The following is a 27,496-nucleotide window of genomic DNA, read 5'->3' on the forward strand; positions in this document are numbered from 1 at the left end:
ACACACACAAGCTTTCAAAAACACACACACTACAATAGGCTTCCCCAAATCTTACCCTGGAGGGCCGGAGCACTACAGAGTTTAGGTCCAACCCTAATCAAACTTACCCACCTGTGATTTTCTAGTGATCATGAAGACCTTGATTAGCTTGCTCAGGTGTGTTTGATCAGGGTTGGAGCTAAACTCTGCAGTGGTCCGGCCCTCCAGGGTAAGATTTGGGGAAGCCTGCACTACAATATAGTATTACACACTTGTGCAATCAATTCAAAACAATATATCCAAAACTGGTAAGTTGCTTGTGGTTCTCCCCCTCAAAAACCTTTTCACATGACCAAAAAGACACAATCAATGTATGCATTTTTATTCATTCATGTGCTATACACAGCACAACTGTAAATTGTAATATTTCGCCTCAACATCCCGTCTTAGTTCCGGGTCAGGCCAGAGAATCTCATCCACATCACAGGCTATATTGGTCCTAGCCAAACAGCAAGGGTAAAATCCTCTTGCCTGATCCACCCCTTGCATTCATCTGCTGATATGTCTATCTGTATGGAAGGCAATTTGATGCATTTCTTTATTCCAGTAGCATAGTCCAACAGTGTATACACACTAAAGTTACTGTATAGAGCAGTCTTACTGTAAGTACACCTATCTGTTTTCCTCCCTGAAGGCTCTGAAGATGGAGGCATAAGTAAAGCGACTCAAATTAGGCTTTACTCGTTGCTCAGCCTCCCTCATAGTCATACCATGGACCAGGACATGGTCAACTAGAGTGGCTTGTATTTCACCTTGAAATTGCTTGTCACCTTGCCCTTCATCTCCTTCCTCCTCTTTCACCACGTCCTCCTCCTCTTCCTCCTCCTCCACTATGTCCTCTTCCTCCTCCTTCACCACGTCCTCCTCCTTTCCCTCCTCCTCTCCCTCCTCCTATTCCTCTCCCTCCTCCTCCTCGACCTATTTCTTCATCATGTCCCCTCCCTCCTCCTTTACCATGTCCTCTTCCTCCTCCTTCACCACGTCCTCCTTCTTTCCCTACTCTTCTGCCTCTTCCTCTCCCTCCTCCTCTTCCTACTCCTCCTCGACCTATTTCTTCATCATGTCCTCTCCCTCCTCCTTTACCATGTCCTCTTTCTCCTCCTTCACCATGTCCTTCTTCTTTCCCTCCTCCTGTTCCTCCTCCTCTTCCTCGACCTATTCCTTCATTTCTCTGTGGATCCATTGTTTCAAAGCTCAATGAACAGATTCAGGCCCTTTTATGTATCTATTGAAGGATCTGATTGCTGTGTGTTCAATTTTGACTTTTAGTGTTTCCAGCTTGGTAATTGTTTGCTAAGCTGTGCTGACTTGAGTGAACAGTATTGAATGCTAGTGCTTTCCATATGACCAGATGGTGTAAGCACTGAGAAATGTAAGGATTTGTGTGTAGAGTTTTGAAGTAACAGTTCACCAAAACTGACTCATGTGTTAACCAAGGTGAAAAAGTAGTACACTTCCATAGTGTATTTTAAGTGCTTTATTTTCGCACACTAATTTTGTACTTAAGAAGTACTAAAGACAAATTTTTAGTATATTAAGATGTTCTTAAGATCATCTTAGTGTACTTCACTGTGCTATTTTGAGACACCATAAATATGAACTAAAATGTGCTAAAAATGTATTTAAAAAATGTATTTATGTACCACTTGTAGTAAACTTGAACCCATCTTTGTATAAAAGTTGTGTTCAAGATTAATACAAGTGTTAACTAAATAAGTTTTTTTATACAGAGATAGTATGTTAAAAGTGCATGTTAGTTCATATTCATGGTGCCTCAAAATAGCACAGTGAAGTACACTTAGATAATCTTAAGAACATCTTACATCTGTCTCAGCAACAATTCAATTCTACAGACTTGACGAGGTTTTCCTGAGATTTTTCCTCTAATGTTTCAGACCTGATCGGGTGAGGATGTAGTTTGTCTTACCTCCTTAAAACTCATCATCTCTCTTGTCTGCTTCGCTTTCCCTGCTTTGCACAAAACATGTTCATCTAAAGAAGCCAATAATGATCGAGTCAAAATAAGATTATTATTATTATTTAGAAACTTACTTTAGTCTGGTCATGTTTTCATAAGCTAAGTCACTCGCGTGGCATCACCTTTTGAATGCGGTTGTGTGCAATGCGGATGAGCGCAAGACGTGCGCGGACATGGATACGTGCGTGCACGAGTCAATGCGACTGCTTCATTACAAGCGTAAATTGGGTAACTACATTGCATATAGATCCGTTTTTGCCGCGATTATCTTTGTAAAGGATTGCACTAGTTAACTGCTAAAATTTAAACTTGAGATTTACACCGGGGCACAAAAGATTTACACTGGGGCATGTGTCCTGGTTAAAGGGGTCTAGCGATGCCCCTGCATATATTGCAGTATATTAAATCATATAAAGACAAACTATTACATGGAAAAACATAGTGCCCTTTTTGGTCTTGGTTACAATATATTTTGTATCAATATATACATGTATGGTCTATTCATATACTGCAATATAATGGAAAATATACATATTAAATCCTATATATGGGAATATACTGCCTAATATATTACATGATATTTTCTATGCATATATTACAATATATTGGGAAATATAAATATTAAATCCGATATATGGTAATATATTGCCTAATATATTACATGATATTTTCCAATATACTGCAGTATATGTTTGTTGCATAAGGGCACGTCCGCCATTTCCACATTACTCTAACTTGCAAATAACCTGCAGGACTCCGCAGAGTACAAAAAGACCAAAACACAACCACATCCGCCAAGTCTACATGATTACAACTTTTAAATGAAATTTTAAAAAGGACTCTTTCACAAAGAAATGCAGCCATTTTTACATTGAAACCTTTTTCAGTGATCACAAGCAAGAACCTGTATACTGCATGTGTACATGATTGACAAAATCTTTTATTTTATTTTTTGTGTGATCAAAATATGATCAAATGGGGGATTGAAGGATTTTGTGTATATTTCTTTTACGTGTAATCAAAGTCTGATGCTTAACATTGCAACTGTGCCCTGATGTTATCAACTTTCTGATTACATTACAACTGTACCCTGATGTAATTAACATATATGTCTCCAGTGAAGGTGTGAACCAAATGGCCCATAGAAACTGATCAGTGTGAATAACAAAGAATCACCATTCCTCAGTGTAGACTGCTCGCTAGACCAATCTCCTGTAGGAGGTCCTAACAGGTTTCTATTGTTTGTAGGCCTTTTGTTATCAAGTATAAAGTTCTGTCCCACAGACAGAACTTTGGGTTAAGAATGCAGAAGGTTGACACGACAACATCGCTCCTGAAGAACTATGCTACATAAGAACCTTCATTAAATCTCTTTTCCCCACATGCACTTGGTCCTGCTTATTATTTTACGTATTAGATACATTCTAATACGTTGGCGAGCCACGAAAGACTGAGCAGCCAAATTCAAGAAAATCTAACACAACGGATTTATTTTGCAGTGTTACCCGAAATAAAATAAGCAAACATTTGTAGCAGTTAATGATTCACATCATCATTCCTCAGAGCACCGCTTCAATTCAACAGACTTCCTTTGACTTCTAAGTAAAACAGTCCCAGTGCCAACTAGCTTACATCTCACTACTAACATTTATCAAAGACTCGCTTTCCCCTGACACTCCAACAAGAATGCGGAAAAAAAGTCGCTCTACTTTTATTCATGTGTGCAACTGAGGTTTTCAAACACTTTTATTCCACAATCCAGGATCTTTTTTGACCTAGAATTTGTTTCGGGTGATGGGAAAACCAAAACAGCTTGTCACACAAGTTATGAATAAATAAACAAGGACGCACATCTGGATGGTGATGGTTGACGTTGATGAAGTTTAAAGAATGCTTCACCATTAAAGCCTCCAATAATACAAAAATAAACCATTTTCATGTGTAAAAATTACTGTGTAGCAACTCGGCAGCGTTCTTTGATTGCTTCCTAAGTGTACGAGAGAGGACGATATGTTAAAACTTAAGGAGTGCAAAAATTCAAGCTCACCACAGGAAATCAATTTATATGGGCAGCACAGCTAAAAATAGTGTAACAATAGCAATACAAAGAATTAATTGGCAAGATTTTGGTAGAAGACACCACTGTTTTTGTGTTTCAAGCTGTCATGTTTTTTTTTCACACTTTCTTTTCTCCCCTCAATATTTTTTTTGTTGTTTGCCTGCCTTTGGCTGTCAGAATTCAAGCGGAGCGAATCAATCCAAAAATTTTATGAATCTCAGTCAAAGGCTGATTCATTTCACCGAAAATGATGATATATGATGCTCTTAGTGTGACAAGGAAGCTTTAGATAATAAGTGCTGTGTCAAACTTCACTGAGTTATGACTAGTATACAAAATGACTAGACGCTGATGGGACTTTTGGTGTGGGCTGCGCCTGTACGGATTTTAATGAGATCTCGCAGTGTGTTTAAATATTTAACAATTCCTAGAGTAGCTCCTCTATCTGCTGTCAGGAACACCCATCGCAATTTCATCCCAATTTTGAGAAATTGTGGCATGAACGTTCAGCTCATTTTCCCTTGCATCTGTTTATATATCATGTTCTTGGAGCTTTTTATACGGATACCCATAAATGCAGGATGCTTTTGCATTGTAAAAGCGGTATTTTATCTGGCACTCGTCTATATCAACAAGGACGACTCAAAAGGTTTTATAGGTGAATCTCATGAGGACTGTCAGAAACACATCTGGGTAATTTTTTTTAATTATGGATTACAGTATTTTACTGTAATACAGTAAGATACTGTATTCTATGAAAATAGAAATTAGAACGAGCTTAACTGTTATTAAAATATAAAAGTTTCTTTCTTTTTTTCATATGAATCAATAATAAGGTTTACCTTAAGTAGGTGCACCCTTACTTTATTTATATTCAGACTTTAGATAACATCTAGCAATTTTTCTTATGCCACAGAAAACATTTCACACACATACTGACTCCCTCACTTTCTTCTCCCTCCATAGTATTCTATATGCTTCTATAGCTTCAGACTTTCTTTTGCAACTGGCAGTTTCAGTAGGCCCGTAGAAGAAGGGTGTCAGTGCCAAGTCTCTAGATCCCACACAAGCCCACCCTCATATACCACCCCACCCCCCTTACCAAGCTTCACTCATTATTCATGTTCATAGGGACAGCATTCATTTGATCTATTACTTAGGCGCGGGGACCACAGACTGCTGTGCAGCTCCATCCCCGCTGGATCTTTAATTATTGCAGAGAGGGTTTTCTCTATCTTGTTCTTTGTTGTGCTAATGAAATATTAAAGTGGCCGATGTAGATTGTGGGGCCTGCTGAGGAAGACGGTGGCTTACCTTTCCCCTCTGCACAGACCTTCTGGACTCTGACCTGATTTTCGGTATTTGAAATGCATATTTGATTTAAGGCTGATGGGTCAATGCATTCAGCTTTGTTTAATTTTTGTATTACTGTACTGTATAGATTTCATGTGGTAGCGTTTTACATATTCAATCCGCTTTGGACTGAAGAGTCTGCTAAATGAATGGATTTAAATATAAACCATTTAATAAAAATTTTAAAGTGAAATAAAAAATTAAGGTTGCAGATTAGTTTTGCTTGTATGGGTTTTAAATATGCGTAGCCTATGTGAAGCATGGTTTGTTGTAGTTTATTAAAACTTGGCATCTTTAAACACACTTTCTATGATATGAATAATATATTTATATTGGGTCCAATGTAGTGAATAATATATTTAATGCGTCTGTAGGATAGGAAAACCGTCTATATGTCAGTGGCAGCCGGTGACTTATTTTTTCGAGGGCGCTCGATGCGAAGTTCGTCACAAAATGTATGTAGCCCGTCATGTGTGTGGTTCGTTTTTTCAAAATATGTGTTCTGCGCATCGAGAGATCCTGTGTGCATCACATGTTTTGTCAAAATAAGTGCCTGCTGCAGACGCATCTAAAGGGTTTATATAAATGTCACTTTAGTTTTTTAACAATTGTACTGTCTTTTGCTGCAAAACCCTCTAGGTGCATGCATTTTTTTTGCACTACAACCTATACCATCCACTTCTTTGAAGAAGATAGACAGTTAACAGTTGCAAAAACACTAAAGAAGCAACTAGAAACATTGCAAATAACGAAAACCATACTGTAAAAATTAAGAAACTGAATCCACATGTTGGGGTGCTGTGATCCATGTGACTGCAACATTTGTATTCTGGATTTATTCAGACCCAAGTACTCACAAGGGGTCCAAGTACTCATAATGGACCCAAGTTTGAATGTAAGCCATGGTCGTTTCGTGCACTGCCGTTCATCCAATTTGCCTTCTGTGCATTTCAAGGACTTAAAAATGTAATTTTGTGCATTTAAAGGATTCTGCCAACAAAGCAATATTTCTAAATGACATGAGGCCGGGATTAAGCAGATTTTAAGCAAAGGTACTTAATGAATGTATAATACATGCCGAGATCATTCGGGTAATATCATTGTCTCATTGATAGAGGCGCTGATTAATAGCTTTTGCATCTGAGCTCTTCATGTTCATTCTATCTATATCATATAATACACCATACAGAAGACTATAAGGCCGGTGACACAATGGCTGCTTGGCGTGAGCGTGGCGTTTCTGTTGCGTGGCAGCAGCGTCCCGTTTTCTGTGTCTTTACACTCAAAAACCATGCCTGATGCATAAATATAATGCATAATGATAAAGGACACCATCAAAAGTTTTGACGGCAAAACAGACTATGTTAGACATGTGCAATATTTGAAAATCGATATTTATTTATTTTTTTAAGTACATTTATATCTGAATTTATGTCAACCTACAGACTTTTAAACATCAAAATGTCATTCATTTAGATGAATTTGTGTATAAAATGACATATAAACATATTTTCCTATTCTATTTTGGCTGGAAACGCTTCCAACAGGCTTGCGTGTTGCGTGAAAAAATAGGCGTTGGTTCTATTTCTAGCATGCACGCGTTTTACGCGCGTCTCACGCAGGCAGTCTGCAAGCTCTAACCTTTTAACATGGGAGCCGAATTAAAACCCAAAGGACGTTACGCCACGCATCCAGTGTGTCACCGGCCTAATATTACAGACAGTGAAAATATTAGTACCATAGTGTATATACGTCACTTACTGTACATTTTGCCCACAGACAGTATTTTATACTTAAGTACATTTTAAGGTAAGATCTGACTGAACCTAATTTATAAAAACTCAAGGAAATCATCCAGCAACAGAATATATATAAAGTAATTCCCTCAGAAAGCGACTGCAAATAGATGGAAAATTGATCAATCTGACCGTATAACTATCGGGGACCCCTGTGGGCAAGAAAATGTGCAAAATTTATCTTAAACCGGTTAAATCGTAGAACTATCAAAGACCATTACGCTTCCCACACACAGGACATGTAAATATGCTATTTCATGCTTTAGGTGCATCGCAAAGCATTAATAATAACCACTGACAAGCTTATATGGAAAATATGCAGTTAAATGTTAGAAAATAAACAAATAATTGCATCTACAGCAAGCGTCTGAATAATTAGTTGAGGGGAGTGTGTAATTGCGCAGTGGTGTGGAAAAGCCATCTGACAGTGATCTACCGGAGACCATTAATTGCCATATGAATTTACCCCAGTCTCTTCTCCCCACTGCTGAGGCATCAGGGTGTGGGAGATGGGTCATTCCGTCTTTTCCGGCCCACATCCTCACTGAGCTCATAATTACTAAAACCATTAATTAATCTTGCTATCACTGGGTGAATGCAGCGCTTGCCATGTAAATGAATTACGGGGTAAGTGCAGTATTGTTAGCGCATGTCTATGCATGCGTGGACGGGCGGAGGGCGTGGCAATTGTGCAGTGGTACTTATGCTGCCTTCACATGCTAGCAAAAATTTGATAACTCCCACTTTTGAAGATTTGATTATGAGCTTGTTGCTTTGTTGTGTTAAGGAATGGAGGACGCCAGGTTCACTTACGTGAAAATGTTATTTAAACACTACTTCAACAACAAGACAAGGCAATGAAGCTCTTGCAGATAAACACTAAGGGCCCTATTTTAACGATCTGAAACGCAAGTGCGAAGCGCAATGCGCAAGTGACTTTGTGGGCGGATCTTGGGCGCTGTTATTATTTTCCCGGCGTGAGAAATAACTCTTGCGCCGGGCGCAAATCAATAAGGGGTCGGTCTGAAGTAGGTTCATTATTCATAGGTGTGGTTTGGGCGTAACGTCAAATAAACCAATCAGAACGCTATCCAACATTCCCTTTAAACGCAAGGGCGCAAGTTCCATGGCGGGTTGCTATTATTATGACGGATTTACCAGGCGTACACCAGGAGCGGTTTACAGCCGAGGAGACCGACGTTCTTGTAAGAGCAGTCAAAGAAAGAGAAGTTGTTTTGTATGGGGATAGAAGAAACCCGCCCAAATCAGCGTCGGTTAAACAGGCGTGAGAGGAAATAGCCACAGTCTCATCAGCTGGCATATCGTTGCGCCAAGCGCTACAATGATGTCAGGAGACGGGGGAATCCCAAGCTTGCCAGCATAAATTGGGCACGCCGTGTAACGGGAGGTGGATCTGCCTCAGGACCTGACGCCAGCAGAGGACATCGCTGCGTCCACCCTCACCGCTGAAAGGGTTTGGGGGCTTTGAAATCGGACCCAAGAAACGCAAGCAAGGTCCAACCCCAAAGTACTCTTAAAAATCAAGTTCACATACATTAAGGTTTCTTGTGAAAACATTTTAATTATTATTTACATAAAATAAACGTAATACAGCCACACAACAAACTTATTATTATTATTAACTTATGAAAATATTTTAATCGTTATTTGCATGAGAATTTTTTAACGCAGCCACACAATAAATAAAAACTATCACCACAATGCTCACCACTATAATTCCCCTTATCTCGTGTATTAATATTTTTTAGTGTAACAATTTATGATTTGCAAAAATAACTGTTGCATCTGTGTAGATTAGATGCAAAGTGTATGCGCGTTGTGCACGCTATACATTATGGTCAAGCATGCGCCTTTAAAATAGCATAATGAACCACGCGCAACGCGCCACTGACTTTAAACTTTTTTTTTCTGGTCAGTGGCGCAATTGTTTTTTGAAACTGCAAAATAGCATCAGGGATGGTTTGCGCCGGAACACGCCTCATTTTTTGCGCTGAACCGCCCAGGGAGCGCAAGTTCATTCCCTAGTTTGCCGACGTGCGTTTGTGGAGGGAAAAACCCGCTGTGCGCCGGTGCAAAATACTAATGATACATGCGTCACTGACAAAGTCAATTGCGCTTGGTGCAAGATAGGGCCCTAAGACACAGCAGACATTCTTCTCCCATCTGTCATTTTTTTACAGTTAAGGCCCGCCCATCTTTTGATTTGGGTATCAAAATACCTTCTCAAAAGGTAAACATGACATTAGAGGGCTTTCATGTGCAATTTTTACCTAGGAAACCCATATTTTTACGATAACTACGATAGCACATGAAGGAAGCATTATTCTGCATTCCAGGCAACTCGGAATTAGGATATTTCCGATCTCAACCCAGAAATCATGTCTGGAACGGCGTTTTTAATGTTACTAAACACTTTGAATGTTTTAATGCAAGTAAACTACAGTATTAGTAAATTTAAAAGGATAGTTTACCCAAAAATGAAAATTCTGTCATCATCAAACCTTTATAAATTTTTGCTGAACACAATTACATGTTTTGAAAAGTGTTTGTAACCAAACCGATCAGAATCACCATTGACTACTAAGTAGGAAAAATTAATACTATGGAAGTGAATGATGCTTCGGATCAGTACCACAAGAGGGAGTAAATGATGACAGAATTTCCGTTTTTGGATGAACTGTCCCTTTAATGTATTAATGTTACTAAATACTTTTAAGGTTACTTAATTCAGAAGTTTTGAGGTGGGAAATATCCTAAATCCGAGTTGTCTGTATAGACCCCTTAATTGCCTACGTCAATGTGACGTATGATTGAGTTAGAGGCTTTTACAAAATACTCCTAAACTATTATTCCACACTAATTTGAGGGTTTAAAAATTGTTAGGGTTTGAGTTAAGGGTAAGTTGGGGTATCTTTGATTAAAACGTTGATCCAGGATCAACAAAAAATGTTGATCCAGGATCACATCTTACTTGGTGAAATCACGGTGACCATGTGACGTCACCGCTCTAGCTGGAGGCAAAACATAATGAAGAACTTATAGCAGGCGTGCTAAAAGTTTGAGGTTTTGACTTTAAAATGTCGTTTTTTGTGTTTTTGGCTGCCAGAATATAAAGAACATCACTTTTGGTTCAAAACTAAAGTTTTACCGGATCCAGGCAGACATTCCTTCACAGATATCAAGAAGACAATGTGGTTGAATGCAATACGGCGTACAGACTGGACGGAGACAATCATAACTAATGCTCGTGCTTGCAGTGCACACTTCATATCAGGTAAAATAATATATGCATATACTGGTGTGTTGGTTTTATCTAGTACAAATCAACAAGTTTCTGGTAAAAAGTCGCCAACCTTTAGCGCACTAGCTAGCTTGGATGTTAACTCTTTCACCGCCATTGACGAGATATCTCGTCAATCAAGAGAAAACGCTTCCCCGCCAGTGACAAGATTTTCCGTCTTTCCGCAATACCGCTGGCGGTGAAAGAGTTAAACAAACATACAGCAATAGATGTCTGTGCCATCCTTTGAATTGTTCCTTCAAATAATCCATAGATTTATACACTAGATGTCACCTTGGGGTTTTAAGCATGCGTCAAAACCGCTGCCATCTTGGAACAGGGGTCTTGTCATAGTGAATAGCTAGGTAAAGCTGCTGTCTCCGCCTGTACTTCAAATTCATGGACAATGTCAGACTTTTGTGATGCGTATTGATATTAGGCCTACTAGCACTATGCATTATAGTTAGAAAAAGTAGATTTTTTAAATATCAAAACTTAAAAACATTTTCTGGACTCAAGGCTAAATACATGTCTGACTGTTGGAATGAACCAAAAGAAAACCGAGAAAATCACATTCATGACAATACACCATTGCCTACAATGACGCTGATGGAGGGTTCCCCTGTTTCAAGATGGCGGCCATTTCAAGACGTTGCCATGTTAAAAACTTTTTAGGGGTCTATAATTAAAGGAAGAATTTTAAAAGTTACATTTTCATGTATGGTCTCTAAAGTTGTCAACTAAGCTCCACAAAAGAAAAAAAGCATTCCTCCAGCACTTTAAATTTTAAGGCAGTACAATAACTTTGTGAAAGAAGCACAGTAAAACTGACATGAAAATTAAATCTGAAGCAATGAAATACAATTGTATTCATTTTCAGATTTAAAGATTTTTTAATATTTAAATGACCCGATTAAATAAAACTCTTTGTGGATATAGATGATTAAATAACACAAATATTTAAAATTGTATTTTGTAAAAAAAAGTAAAAAATAGACTATTTCAGTACAATAAAAAGAATCATGTATTAGAACTCTTATATGGAATATAATGGCTTATTGTACTTATAGTATTTCTTTAACTAAACACATCACTCTTAATTAATGACCAGAGTCCTTGTCCAAAAGAAACAGCCACAAATCAAATAAACTTTAAATTGCCTAGATCAGATCTATTGCTTTTAATATCCCCATAAACTCCCCTGTTTCTATCTCCTATAGGGGTGAACGGAGAGCTGACCAACAATAAGTTCTTGTGTTTAAATCTAATTGAGGTGATTGATGAATTCTCAAACGTCTTTAATTCAGTTCCTGTGTTTCAGTGGGAATAAATCAGAATGGACGCTTTCACCCTGCCTACGAGAGCTGACATCCAGCTACGGCACCCCCAAAAACTTTTCCTCTCGTGTTTTTCATTGCTAAAGCTCTGTGGGACAGGGAATATGTTTAGACATGTCCAGATACGAGCCCGAAAATATATGCTGGCTGCTTGCCACCAGCCTCTCTTTCACTCAACAGGCTCAGCTGACTGAGACCTTACAGTGTAGGCCTGAATCATAACATTACACTACCATCTAGTGTTTTGTAGAGGAATTGCATTGCTTGTTAAAGACCTGTTTACAATTGACATTTGTTCCTGATTAACTGTTGCACTTGTTGTAGGACTTGTTGTGGAGAGGGGCTTGCGTCCACGATGACGCAGGAAGGATTTTGGATTCTCTTGTAAGCTTCCTCCACCCTGAAATCAAAAAGCATCATGTCATGAGACCTAACATTTCTGATACCAGTATAATGAAACAATAAGGAACAACGAGGTATGTTGTTTTGTTTATGCTTCCTCTGAATATGCAAAATGTTGATGTCTTTCTTTGTTCAGTCGAGAAGAAATTATGTTTTTTGAGGAAAACATTGCAGGATTTTTCTCATTTTAATGGACTTTAATAGAGCCCAACATTTAATACTTAACTCAACACTTAACAGTTTTTTTCAACAGAGTTTCAAAGGACTCTAAACGATCCCGAACGAGGCATAAGGGTCTTATCTAGCGAAACGATTGTCATTTTTGACAAGAAAAATAAAAAATATGCTCTTTTAAACCACAACTTTTCGTCTAGGTCCGGTCCAGCGTGACCTAACGTAAATGCGTAGTGACGTAGGGAGGTCACGTGTTACATATATAAAACGCACATTTGCGGACCATTTTAAACAATGAACTGACACAAAGACATTAATTAGTATCAGTTGACATACAACAACGACGTCATGACGTATTGCGTGGGGTCACGCTGACGCATCACGATCGGATCTAGCCGAAAAGTTCTGGTTTAAAAGAGCATATTTTTTATTTTTCTTGTCAAAAATTACAATCGTTTCCCTAGATAAGACCCTTATGCCTCGTTTGGGATCGTTTATAGTCCTTTGAAACTCCGTTAAAAAAACTGTTAAGTGTTGAGTTAAGTATTAAATGTTGGGCTCTATTAAAGTCCATTAAAATGAGAAAAATCCTGCAATGTTTTCCTCAAAAAACATAATTTCTTCTCGACTGAACAAAGAAAGACATCAACATTTTGGATGACATGGTGGTGAGTAAATTATCTGGATTTTTCTTTTAAGAAAATTGACTATTCCTTTAATGCTGCATTTAGGCTAGTCCTAGACTAACCTATGTTTGAGGTGTCTCAACTAAAAATGACTTGCACGTACAGATCTTAAAATATGCCAGTGCCACTTATTTGTTTTACAGTTTTTCTCAGTCACTTCAGTACATTTCTCAGATATTCATTGAAATTTTTAAAACTACCTGTTCAATCTTCACATTATTGTGTCACATCAAAAAAGCAGTTTCTCATTTCCTTGAAGTTGTTACAAATGCTTGGTACATCCATGCAAGCGATTATGTAAAATTCTCCGCTGTTTCCTACATTATCATTTGTTTATGTCATGTTGATCAGAATGTATTATAATGGGTCTCTGTTGAATAGTCTCACCCCCCACAACATTTAGGCATAAGTTCAAAGCATAAGTCTTTACATTCAAAATGGTTAAACAAGTCATAATATGTCGAGCATATTTCTACACATTTCCATTAGACTTTTTCCTAAATCTGTCCTGGACTGGTAAATTGTCACCTTTTTAGACACTCTCCACAGGGATCTCATCTCTGAACAAGAGAGGGTTCAGACTGGAGATGACTTGCCAAAGTACATGATAGTTTGGGACAATGTTAGTTTCCATCCCTCCAACATGGAACCTCTCACCCTACTCTCTATTCCTTAACCCCACTGAGGTATTTTTCTCATCATGGAGATGAAAAGTATACAGTATGATCGCCAGCCACATACACAGATGACCCTTCTGGTTGGCATGGATGCAGCATGTAATGACATCACAGCATATGCCTGCAGAGGCTGGATAAGACAATCTAAAATATTCTTTCCACTCTGCATTGCAAGAGAAAATATTCAGATAAGAGAAAAAATTGCTTAGTCGTGTTGTCAATATAACAGTTTACTCTGGAGGGATGTTTTGATGTAAACTATGGCTGAAGTTTTAATGACAATTATGTGGGAGTTTGGTTGCAAGAGACTGGACAAGATTCACATTTACACTTTTACTGTTTGTACTGTAATTTGTTGACAGACCGTGTCATTGCCATACAGAAAGGAAAAGAGAGCAGTGCATAGCACAAAAAGTAGAAAATGTGAACATAGGACAATCTCCTTAGGGAAAACTGTACATGCAGTGCTGTAGGAATTACTCCTGACGTTCCTGTCTGCTGGGCCACAAATTCTCATCCACATTACAATGACTTGTCATTCATTGACACATATATTTACTTTTGAGACATGAACTAAGGATTTTGAGCAAGAGATTGTCTTTTGCAGGTAATCCATGGTGATTTGCTATTTGTACCAATTGTTTTGAGAAATGCACTTACTGTCTTGCAAATGTCAAGGATGATTCGAGAAATGTACCAAAGCGACTGAGAAAAAAAACAGCAAGATACACACCAGTAACGTATTTTTGTTTATAAAAAAAATGTTTAAATGTCTTCATTTAACTAAGGCCTAGTCCTGGCTTTAGCTAAGCTTTGTCTGTGAAACCAGGCCTAGGACATTTAAGTGGCTTTTATAAACTTTTATTCGGTGTGCATCTTGAGGGAAAACGATGACATATATATTTTATGAAATGTCAAAGCAAGTTGTTTTTGGTTAAGACACTTCATATTTCATTCTGGCATAGGCATAATCCATGCCTGCGAAACCAGTTTTTGTAAATCTCTGTGAACAATGCTTCGATATACCTCTCTTTTACTTTTACACATTTGGCAGGCACTTTCACCCAAAGCAACTTACAGTGAAGGTATAGAAAAGCTTTACTTTAAAAAAAAATATGTATGTAATGCCTAAATTCCATAGAGGTGAAGGTCAGATGATGATTTCATTAGATATTCGGGGTCTTGTTATAAAGCAAATGGGTCGGTACATGCCTTTAATTTGAATATTTAAAGGAAAACACCACCCTTTTTCAATGTTTTACTATGTTCTTACCTCAATTTAGATTAATTAATACATACCTATCTTTTTCAATGTGTGCACTATTCATCTTTGTACAGTGCTTCTTGAATGTGTTGGCATTTAGCCTAGCCCGATTCATTCCTATGGCTCCAAACAAAAGTTTTATTTTGTGCCACCATACTTACTCGTGTGACTTCTCGTGTAACAGTCTTTAAATAGGGAAAACATGGAAGTGTTTGGTGGCTTTTAAATTCATCCCTGTTTGGAGCCATAGGAATGAATGGGGCTAGGCTAACTGCTAACACATTCAAGATGCTCTGTACAAAGATTAAATGTGCACGCATTGAAAAAAGATAGGTATGTACTAATTCGTTAAAGTTGAGGTAAGAACATAATAAAATATTGAAAAACTGTGGTTTTTTCCTTTAAATTAATATAAACTTGCAAAACACAAGTTTAACCTACTTAAGTCTGAACAGTTGGTTGACCTCAAGCTCCGTCTCCTCAATAGTCTTGTCCTGTCCCCTGTCCCTCAGTCGTCTCAGCCTTTCCTCAGGATTGACAGTAAGTAGAAGCACCAGGTTTGGCCGGAGTAGGTCGTCTGGCCACTGGTAGAGTTCTGAGCCTGGTCTAGGGAGGTTTTCCACCCTCCCACTGACAGCTGTGGCTATAGCATACGCTGCTGTGCTGTGCCAATACCTATCAGAGATGAATAAAGCGGTCTCAAAAGGGTTCAACTTCCATTTCTTCTCCTCATATGTGACCCAGGATCATGAAACCAGCTTAAGTCGCACGGTATATTTTTAGCAATAGCCAAAATAGTAGGTCAAAATTATCTATTTTTCTTTTATGGCAAAAAAATCTTTAGGATATTATGTTCCGCTAAGATATTTCGTAAATTTCCTACAGTAAATGTATACATTTTCACTATATGCTCTGGATTAACAATTATTCAAAGTCATGTCAGTGTATCTCCCTGCATTTAAGACATTTTGGCTTATTATACAACATTACCGCAAATCCAGCATAAATACAACTACCAGCTACATTCTTCAGCATGTTGTTGTGTACAAGTACTAGACAGATCATGTGAGTGTATCTGTGTCTTTACCTATCCACTATGACAGGAGCTCTCAAGGACTCTTTTCCCACATGAGCCGCAGTGATGTAGTTCCCCAGAGCATAAAAGGCCCTGCGGATGAGGGGTGGTTCTGAGTCAAAGCGCTGTCTGAATGGAGCCAGGCACTGGGGAGGAGATTTCAGCAATGTGGCATTCAGAGATTCCCGCAGGGCTTCTGTGAGGGTAGTTTTACCTGGTTCAGAAGATATAGATGGAGAGTCCTTTACTAAACTATATGGTAGTGTTACAGTTGGACAGAATTTATTTGAAATACACTTATAACAATGTGTGCCATGCATAAAGTGTTTATATAGTGTGTACATACACTTTCAGAAAAATAGTACAAGAAGATACAAATGTTTTCACTGGTGTGGTGCCTTTTTAAAAGTACACTTTTGTACCTAAAAGGAGAATATTGGTAAATCAAAAGTACACATTGGTACCTTAGAGGCTCATATAGGAATCTTTTATTATGTGCTCTTTTGTGTATGCTTGTTTTTATAGTAGGTTTTATGTGTATCTTTTTTGTGTACCTGTATGGAATTTTAATTTGTAAAGCACTTCTTCTCACAAAGTTCTTAAATGTGCTATATAAATAAATAAAGTTGGAGTAATGAGGTACATACCGGAACCTTTTTAGAAGATAACGTCCCAGTGGCATCTTTGTACCTTTTTTTCTGAGAATGTACTATATGCTGCAGAACTAATGTGGTATATATTAAAGCATTTAGGGGTGGTTTCACGGACAGGGCTTACTCTAGTCCCAGACTAAAATGCATGTTTGATTTGCTTTAAAGGATTAGTCAATTTTCTTAAAAAAAATGTTTTAGATAATTTACTCACCACCATGTCATCCAAAATTTTGATGTCTTTCTTTGTTAAGTCAAGAAGAAATTGTTTTTAGAGGAAAACATTCCAGGATTTTCTCATTTTAATGGACTTCAATGGACCCCAACACGTAACAGTTTTAATGCGATTTAAAATTGCAGTTCCAATGGAGTTTCAGAGGACTCTAAACGATCCCAAACAAGGCATAAGGGTCTTATCTAGCGAAACGATTGTCATTTTTGACAAGAAAAATAAAAAATATGCATTTTTATAACACAACTTCTCATCTATCTCCAGTCCTGTGATGCGCCAGTGTGGCCTCGCGCAATACGTCATCACGTCAAGAGGTCACGGATGACGAATGCGAAACTATGCCCCAGTGTTTACAAGTGTGAAGAAAGAGGACCGTTCAGACGTTGTTGTATGTCGAATGATAATGTCTTTGTGTCAGTTTATTTTTTTAAATAGTCCGCAAATGTGCGTGTCATATATGTAACACAAGGGGCCCTATTTTAACAATCTAAGCGCATTGTCTAAAGCGCACAGCACAACGTCTAAATAGGCGTGTCCGAATCCACTTTTGCTAGTTTAACGACGGGAAAAATGGTTTGTGCGCCGAGCGCATGATCGAGAAGGGTAGGTCCTTTTTTTATGAGTAATATATATTTTGGGTGTAACATGCAATAAACCAATGAGAGTCTCAGCTCTCATCCCCTGTAAAAGCCAGTTGCGCTGGCGCTATGTATAATCCCTATTTAGATGACGGACTTTGTAAACTGAAAAACTAAGCGGAGGAATAAGATCCCCAGTTTAAGATTAATGTTAAACAATTGTGTTGTTTTTCACTTGTATTGAAATTGTTATTTTTAATTAAAACCTTTAAATCCTGTTTTCTTTTAGTCATGGAAGTAAAAAAGCAGGCTTTTAATTGCTTTAAATGTATGGCTATCCAATATCATCAAAAAATAATTTACAAGTATGTAAGAAAAGGTTTGTACTCTAAAAAGACTTTATTTGTAAAAAAACAGGAGATAAAGAATTTACAAACGGCTCTCCGCACGTTTCAGCACTTGGACAGCGTCAGGTTTTTTTAAGCATTACTTAAAAATGTTTCTCATCTCACCATATCCACAGGTACAGAGTCATCATATACAATAAATCCGTGAGGTAGCATTTAAAAAAACATTTAAAAACAGACGCATTTGTTCAAAGCAAAGCATTTATTTACTTACCAGACTGCAGGTGAAGCAGCTCTTTGCGCCTTCTAACGTCTCATAATTAGTCCTCATTTATGTCCAAGAGACTCAATAATAATCTTTTACATTCAATCCTTTAATCTTTCATATTTAAAAACGTTTTTGTGCTGCTGCGCATTCATGTATGTGTTAAGCAAACCCGCCTTATCATCCCGTTTATGTGCATAAAAAACATATTGCGCCATTGACTTTAGACTTAAGAGCAGGTTTTTGTTGGTCAATGGCGTAGTCTATTTTAGTTGCCTCAAAATAGCAACGCGCCAACAATGCGCCTGAACACACCTCGTTTTCAGACCAGAATGCCCATGGGCGCAAAAGGGGGCACAAATGCATTTGCTATTTAAACAACGTGGCGCTAAACGTGAAAATGATAATTGCGCAGGGTGGAAACTAGCAAAAGACACTTGCGTCGCACATTGCGCCAGGTGTAAGATAGAGCCCAAGATCTTTCGACGTCATTACGCAATTACGTGAGGTCATGCTGGCGCGTCAGCAGACCAGAGACAGACCAGAAGTTGTGGTTTAAAAGTGCACATTTTTTATTTTCCTTGTGACAATGGAAAATGACAATGAGGCATTCACAGGACCCTTATGCCTCGTTTGGGATCATTTAGAGTCCTTTGAAACTCCGTTTAAACTGCAAAATCGCCCCATATAGTACAGCAAATATGTTGGTGTCTCTGTATTAACCTGTAGCATCCAGTCCTTCGATCACAGTGACAGGAAAACCATCTTTTCTGCAGGACTCCACCTGTTCATCCACTATCTGCAGCACGGCCTTTGACTCAGGTAAAATGTCGCTACACTAAGATGGGCAGAGAAAGATGTATTCTCTTGTATCAGATTGCTTTGTGGTTAGACTACTGAATAGAATAAATTAACCATAACACGTGCAACAGAAACTGAATAGCACCAATGTAACATAATATGAATTTATGTCCCATCTGAAAACAACTATAGACATTCTAATGTTTTTTCTTACAATTGTGATACAGTCAATATTAAAAATATATTAATATATTATATAATATATTAAGATATGAATATATTAAAGAAAAATGTTATATTTTCACCTAATGTGATTTACGTAGAAAGGTTTTAGAAAACTGACTAATGACTGAAAATTTGACTTTAGCTGGGTTTTACAAGTTTACCATTTAAACCATTCAATTTATTACCATGAGATTTATTTATGTGGCATGTTTTTCGGACACTTTCTAATTGGACTTAAAAGGGACATTTCACAGACTTTTTTAAGGTGTAAAATAAAACTTTGGTGTCCCCAGATATGTGAAATTTTAGCTCAAAATACCATTTATTATAACATGCTAAAATTGCCACTTTGTAGGTGTGAGCAAATTGTGCCATTTTGGTGTGTCCTGTTAAATGTGCTGATCTCTGCACTAAATGGCAGTGGTTGGATAGTGCAGATTAAGGGGCAGTTTTATCCCCTTCTGACATCACAAGAGGAGCCAAATTTTCAATAACCTATTTTTTCACATGCCTGCAGAGAATGGTTTACCAAAACTAAGTTACTTACTGGATTGTTATTTTACACATTTTCCCGGTTGCACTGGGGACCCATTTATAGCACTTAAACATGGAAAAGTCAGATTTTCATGATATGTCCCCTTTAATGCTTTCCACATGTTCCAGCAAGTCTAGTCGCATCCTATTTATTTTAAATACGTACCTCCTGAAGAACCTTATAGGCTTCATCCATACTATAAAAGACATCGGAGTTCCTGATGGCCAGTGTTGATGGATGATAAACCGGTGATGATGCGGGCGTGATGTACTGTCTCTCCGCCTTCTCCGCTTGATTGACATGTGACCACGCCTCCTGCCAGCAGTACTGCCCCTCGCGTTTGTATGAAAACAAACATACCGATTCATTCTGATGAAATGTCTTTAATATTTCCTCCGAAATGCCTGTATTGGATTTCTCACGAATGCAAAATCCTTTAACGACGCTGTCTTTAACATCCGGAATAAACGCAGACGTCTCAAAGACGTCGCAAAACCGTGCAAATTTTTCAGACAGTTTGCTCTTTATTTCCGCGTGAGTTTGCGCTTTTTGAATCCTGTTATCGGAGTGGATGTATAGCGAGTAGAGTTTCCCATAATCGTTAAAAAACCGCTGATGATCCCGGTGCAGAGCCTGGGGACTAGAGCTCAATGTGTAGTAGAGAGGTTCAGTGCGCGAATCAAACTCGACACCAAACACGCGCGGACACAGCTGTCCAAAGCGAAACATTGCTCTTGACAACATTGTGTTCTGTGCTTAACAGTAGGCTATATAAAGAATCCACTGTCGGTTTAGAGAGAAACGAAACTCGATGGGAAAACGAAAGTAGGAGTGCCGAGTCACTGACGCACCAAACAAAACTGAGCTGGAAAAAACTATCATAACAACCAGTTTACAATGAACGCACGATAACAAGTTAGGTCTCATTTCCTCTTAGGTTCCAATATCCAATGAACAATAAATACATAAGACGTTGCCAGGCATGCATAGGTATTCTAGACACGTGACTATGCTTGCATGTCAAAGGGTAGCCCAGTCAATGAGATAATTATATTCCTGAATATGCGCATTCTGCGTGAGCTAAAGTTCAAAGGGTTTACACTATCTGTTACTATTTTTTCCATTCTGACATTTAGTATGTGGTAGAATCAAGCATGCTTTAGCAGAATTAATGCACCGTTTTCCCGTTTATCCCAGTGGCACATCAAATATCAAAGTTATATATAAATATAATATATGGGGGGCAAACATTTATTTTGCTTATGTCACAGTAAGAGGTAAGTCCGGCCCTGGACGTTGCCCTGTCGATCAGAGATAAATCTGGTGTACATTGAAACTGCACGATAACAAGTTAGGTTGCATTTTTGTATAGCCTAAATAGCCTACTGTAATACCAATACAACATGCAAAATGTATATGTGTTGAAAATAAAGTTTTTTTTTTTTTGTAAAAACACCATTTAATTACAAATGTATTATTATGTATTACTTTATTTAAGCATTTAAATGTTGTTACTGTAAATTATAAATCATAGATAGCCTACAGGGCGTTGGTCGTGGTTATAACTAAGAAGAATGATACTCAAGCTTTTGTGTAATCAGCTGACGCTCTTTGCCTTTCGTTTTCTGAACCGCCTAACAAGAAAAGAAACTGATCAGCATCCTTCGGCTCAGTATAAAAGGGGTGGCAGTCACGTTTCGTCCATCACAAACTTTAATCATGCTGACTCCAAGACAACTACTGCAACCAAGTTTTGCGGGAATGTTGATGCAGAACATCCGCATCGTCTTTTCAAACCTGTGGATATTTGTTTGTATGCTTATATCAGGCGCACGGGGGCAAGAGACACCTGTTAGCAACAAACAGCCCATTATTCTTACCAAGGATGAAAATGAGGGACCGGATGCTCAGCTAACAACTCCGAAAAGTGTAAACTACCATTTTACCAGGCAGTGCAACTACAAATGCGGCTTTTGCTTCCATACGGCAAAGACATCGTTCGTCTTACCTATTGAAGAGGCAAAGCGAGGATTACGACTTCTGAAGGAAGCAGGTAACTTATTTCCTATATTGTTCGAATTAAAGTTACAAAAGCTGTTATTGGGACGGTACCCTTTGACCTATTTACAGGTAGGTACACCTGAGGTAGGCTAATACCGTTGGGGTACCAATATGCACCCTCGGGTACAAATGTGTAGCATGGGCGGAAATCCCGGGGGGGTCGGGGGGGACAGGACCCCCCCTATCTGAGGGTTGTCCCCCCTAAATTATCATTAGAATATGTGTATTGAAAATAATTTAATGATTTATAATACTTAAACTAGTTGTGTAAGAAGTGAAACAATACAAATGCAAACGGAGCAACAACAAAAAAACGTTTTAAATATTTGGATTCCCCCTCCCTTGCCTCACAGTGGTTTGGTCCACTGCCCACGCCCCTTTTACCTCACCACCACACATTCCGGTGGTAGAGAAGTGTACGGAGCCGACGCGTTAATAAGCTATATACAATACAACGTTTCCCATCACTTATCAGTTTATCCTCATATGTTTTAAAACTGGACTATTTTGACATATAAACATGAACATATTTCGTTTTCTGAGAACAGAAGCAGATAAACGATCAAGAAAACATTTTTATGCATTCATGCAGAGGTGAGGCAGAGCTGAAAGTAACAAATTACATTTACTCACCTTGCTGTAACTGAGTTTTTTGTGTACTTTTACTTTGAGTAGTTTTTAAAATCTGTACTTTACTTTTACTTAAGTATGTTTAAAGTATTGTTGGTTACTTCGCTACATGTTAAATCATATCCGTTACTGAGTAAAAATAAATAAAAAAGTAAGGTGATAAAGACGCGCCACGGTCGGATGATTGATTGATGGGCGGGGGAACGCGCAAAAAGAACCATGGAGAGGGACGAGACAGGCGCAGGCTAATGCAGACCCTCAATTCAATTCTTACGAAAGAAACCCCTGGCCATTGACGCAAAGCGATTGTTTCATTCAGGTAGGGTTCATGCTCTTGAGTACGGAGTTTGAGAATTGCCGACCGTGTTTAACCGCTAATTTGCACGATGCATTTTTAATACATGCGCATTATCTTCCGAGGTCTAGCAGCTTCGCGTCAAGTCAAACAACTTGAGAACGTCCTCGAGAATGCGCAGATCATTAGACATTGCAGAGAGAGAGAGAGCGCGAGAGAGATAGATTGAAAGACATCAGGTACACAGGTCTGGGAGCTAATAAACGTGTAAAGGATGTATAGTGTATAGCCATGGCACTCATCTCATTATATGTTCATTTATGTATATAGTTTAATAACAATGTATGTTACCAGCAATACATCAATTACAACCTTCATATAATGATTGTATTTACTAGCTGCTGACCTCATATTATTTTTGCTTCAAAAGTGCATAACTCACCTGTAAAAATCATTAAATAATTCCATAAATGTTTCTTAGTTATAAAAAGCTTTTTATTTTATTAACATTTGTTATTGCACTTTAATTGTAGAGATGTTTACAATTAAAAACATAGTTTGAGATGTATATATCCTTCCTTTGTGAACTATACTAGAAACCTCTCCCCGCTGTAAAAAAGTAACTCTTAAAATTAAAATGACTTTTTACTTGAGTAGATTTTTAGACCAGTAACTTTACTTTTACTTAAGTAAAATATTATTAAAGTAACTTTACTATTACTTAAGTAGAAAATTGTATTACTCTTTTCACCTCTGCATTCATATGTATTAAAATTAAATTTGCGTCCGTTCATAGAGAAAGAGAAACGTTTTCTATCTGTACCCATTTCCTTGCAAGTACAATTTTGCCTGTATTATTGGTGTCCCCTTCAAAAATTGTTCTTGAAAAATTTTATGTTTATTGTCCCCCCCAACATTTAGATGAGATTTTCGCCCCTGATGTGTAGCGTGCTTAGACCGCTATTTTTACCTGAGAGTGTACGTTGAAGTTGACGAGTTTCATCTGAACTTTTCAGGAATGGAAAAGATCAATTTCTCAGGTGGAGAGCCGTTCATGCACCAGAGGGGAGATTTCTTGGGACAGTTGGTGCAATACTGCAAACAGGAGCTGGAGCTGCCGAGTGTCAGCATCGTCAGTAACGGCAGTTTAATAAAGGAAACCTGGTTTCAGAAATACGGTGAGCCGTGTGATAAACATTCAAGACCAGCAGAGGGCAGCACGTGATAATAAAAAATAGTGAATTGTCAGCAATAAACGTTGTATGTTATCGTTCTAGATGTAAACCACGGCTTATTATTTTTATTAAACGGTTCTATATATCTGGCAAGTTTTATGAAGAAATGCAACGCATCAAAAATGTAATGATAAATTATTAATAATGATTAAAGGATTAAATTTATATAATTATAATGATATTGATAAAATACTCTTCCCCTAATCAGTGTAGTTTTTAAGAAACAATTCAACAAAAATGGATTGCCAAGCAGAAGAAACACAGCAACAAAGACGGCCATACAACGCATTCCACTTTTTTTGAAAATATGCTAATTTTCCAGCTCCCCTAGAGTTAAACAATTGATTCTTACCGTTTTGGAATTCATTCAGCTGATCTCCGGGTCTGGCGCTAGCACTTTTAGCATAGCTTAGCACAATCCATTAAATCTGATTAGACCATTAGCATCACGCTAAAAAATTACCGAAGAGTTTTGATATTTTACCTATTTAAAACTTGACTCTTCTGTAGTTACACCGTGTACTAAGAACAACGAAAAAATTAAAGTTGTGATTTTCTAGGCAGATGCTAGGAACTATACTCTCAAACTGTCGTAATAATCAAGGACTTTGCTGCTGTAACATGGCGGCAGCAGCGTACAAGTGATATTATGCAGTGCCCGAAAAAAGTCCCCTGCAGTGCGTAATATCGCTACGCCTGCTGCAGCAATGTTACAGCAGCAAAGTCCTTGATTATTACGCCAGTTTGAGAGTGTAGTTCCTAACCATATCTGCCTAGAAAATCACAACTTAAAATTTTCTGTCGGTGTTCGTACACAATGTAACTACAGATAAGTCGAGATTAAAATAGAAAAATATCTTTGGTTATTTTTAGCACGATGCTAATGGTCTAACCAGATTCAATGGATTGTGCTAAGTTATGCTAAAAGTGCTAGTGCCAGACCTGGAGATCAGCTGAATGGATTCCAAAACGTAAGAATAAAATTTTTAACTCTAGGGGAGCTGGAAAATGGGCATATTTAAAAAAAAAAAAAAAAGTATAATGTCCCTCTAAACACACTCATCACTGCACTCCAAATTTTTTATGTATATCCTTCGAAACTTTCCTTTACGCTGCACGTGTGTATAAATTGTAGTAGTAGGCTATATTATAGTAATTACTATTGTACACTTTGTTAATGTACAAGTGTTTTGTAATATTAACTAGTGACACGTTAAACATTAGTAAAATATTGTATTACTACATTATTTACTATGGTAAAGTTCAAAACACTTGTATCTAGGTTATTTTTTTTTGTAGTTACTATAGTGAATGCTAAAGTATAATACAGTATTTCTTCATGTTTGTGGGGTTACAGCTGTTTCGTAAAGCAAAAATTTCAGAATTTATAGCTTATTTGCTGCTTAATTTCCCTCTCGTTATTCACAGGTGACTATTTGGATATTCTGGCAGTTTCTTGTGATAGCTTTTATGAGGAGACCAATAAAGTCATAGGTCGAGGTCAAGGAAAGAAGAGCCATTTGGATAATCTCCATAAAGTTTGTAAATGGTGCCGGGAATATAAGGTGGCGTTCAAAATCAACTCAGTAATCAACACATTCAATGTGGAAGAAGATATGAGAGAGCACATCACTGGTCTAAACCCAGTTCGCTGGAAGGTAAGGTGAAATTGTTTACTACCATCCAAATATGACTGATCAACTCAAGCTCATTTACAACCTGGTTGCTTACAATACCAGAACATGGGAATAAAAAATGAAATGCACTGTTACTTTAGGTAAAAGTATTGTAATGTTCACACAGGTATTCCAATGTCTGCTAATTGATGGTGAAAATGCAGGGGAAAACAGTCTCCGTGAGGCAGAGAAATTTGTCATCAGTGATCAGCAATTCCAAGAATTTCTGGACCGCCACCAGAGCGTCAAGTGTCTGGTTCCAGAGTCAAATCAAAAGGTATGTTGAAAAACCAGGTTCATGCTTTGTCTCAATTTAAATTAAAATCAGCATTGCATTACTTTACAAGTACTTTCAGTTTACAGGCAATTTTCAATTTACAGTACATCAAATAAACATTTTGCTTTAAGTCATTACTAAAGCCTTTATTATATTTTTAACAAGTATGCATTGCTAGTTCTGAAACAAATGGGAACCAGAATCTAATAATGAACAAAATATAACCACACTATTGTTTTAATATGAGTTGTTTATTAATTTGTCTGTTTTCCATTACAGATGAGAGATTCCTACTTGATTCTTGATGAATATGTAAGTGATGTCTTAGTCCAAATTATTTTTAATTTCAGATTAAACTATCACCAAACTGTAAATGATACATTTGTATTACATTATGTCATGATGTCAGTATGAGAGAAATCATGAATGGGAATATAAAAAGGCCGACAGTAATTTTCCCCATATTTTCTTTAATTTCTGCCTTCATATAATCTCTTAATCATGCAGTCTTAGATATCATCAGAATGAGTGCATCATCGTAAATTGATAATTTTTACTCTGATGCTGTAGATGCGTTTCCTGGATTGTCGAGAGGGAAGAAAAGATCCCTCAAAATCCATTCTGGACATTGGTGTGGAAGAGGCCATCAAGTTTAGTGGTTTTGATGAGAAAATGTTCCTCATTAGAGGAGGAAAATATATCTGGAGCAAAGCAGATATGAAACTGGAGTGGTGAACTTTTTACTCATATGTCAACATGGATGTTTAATTTAATGTTAAATGTTAATGCACTGAATGTTTGTAAATATTGTTGCATGTACATTGCCGTAAATTACAGACATTTAATATAGATAAACAGATAATTTGATGGTATTGGTGTATAAATGCTTGTATAAATTATTTTTAGTAAATTCATAATATATGTATTTTATTTTAAACTTTATTACATTGTATAAATGTTATTAATAAACATATTTTTATATTTGTTGTATTTTGCAACATAATATTCATAATTTAGCCTTTGATTTTATCTGCACTTTCTTGTTAGAATTGTTTATACAGTAATAAAAGAAGTAGTTTGCAGGAAAGTACCACATAAGCTATTATATTTCTCAATATTTTAAAAGCATTAATATACTTTGATAGAAATAAGACTTTAAGTTTTAGTTATCTAATTTGTTTTCATTAAGTAATAAAGTCTCAGTTTAATTTTTCAACATTGTTTTATTGTGTACTTGAATGTTTTGTTTATTTGTATATGTATTTTTATATTTGCTATCTGAAAATAAATAGTTTTCTTAACGATTTACACTGGTAAGCTGTTATGTTTAATATGATGCTGAATTAGAAATACAATATATACAGTATATTTATATATCCAGGCGTGGTGAAGACGACTTGCTGAAGTTCAAACCGAGCATCAGAATTGGGAGATAAGTGGATTAAAGTGACTTTGAACGTAGCACAGGCCCGGCTCCATGGGGGGGACCAGAATGGGCCTGGCCCACCCAGTCAGAAGATTGGCCCACCCTGGCCCCACACCACATAA

General features: G+C 37.5%; 2 protein-coding genes across 2 annotated transcripts; one reads left to right on the plus strand and one right to left on the minus strand.

Moving 5' to 3' along the window:
* Window positions 1–7,089: 7,089 nt before the first annotated feature.
* Window positions 7,090–21,027, minus strand: cmpk2 (cytidine monophosphate (UMP-CMP) kinase 2, mitochondrial). Its single transcript, XM_065288478.2, has 5 exons — window positions 19,940–21,027; window positions 18,937–19,051; window positions 16,154–16,355; window positions 15,508–15,741; window positions 7,090–12,263 (listed from the first exon to the last, which is right to left on the minus strand). The coding sequence occupies exons 1-5, from the start codon at window positions 20,516–20,518 to the stop codon at window positions 12,143–12,145; spliced, it is 1,251 nt and encodes a 416-aa protein (XP_065144550.2). The 5' UTR covers window positions 20,519–21,027; the 3' UTR covers window positions 7,090–12,142.
* Window positions 21,028–21,411: 384 nt separating this feature from the next.
* rsad2 (radical S-adenosyl methionine domain containing 2) lies at window positions 21,412–27,154 on the plus strand. The gene is made up of 6 exons (XM_065288479.2): window positions 21,412–21,827; window positions 23,777–23,938; window positions 25,424–25,653; window positions 25,799–25,948; window positions 26,228–26,260; window positions 26,519–27,154. The coding sequence occupies exons 1-6, from the start codon at window positions 21,494–21,496 to the stop codon at window positions 26,681–26,683; spliced, it is 1,074 nt and encodes a 357-aa protein (XP_065144551.1). The 5' UTR covers window positions 21,412–21,493; the 3' UTR covers window positions 26,684–27,154.
* The last annotated feature ends 342 nt before the right edge of the window (window positions 27,155–27,496 follow it).

This window comes from Paramisgurnus dabryanus, chromosome 17 (genome assembly GCF_030506205.2).
Source record: "Paramisgurnus dabryanus chromosome 17, PD_genome_1.1, whole genome shotgun sequence".
Classification (NCBI taxonomy): Eukaryota; Metazoa; Chordata; class Actinopteri; order Cypriniformes; family Cobitidae; genus Paramisgurnus; species Paramisgurnus dabryanus.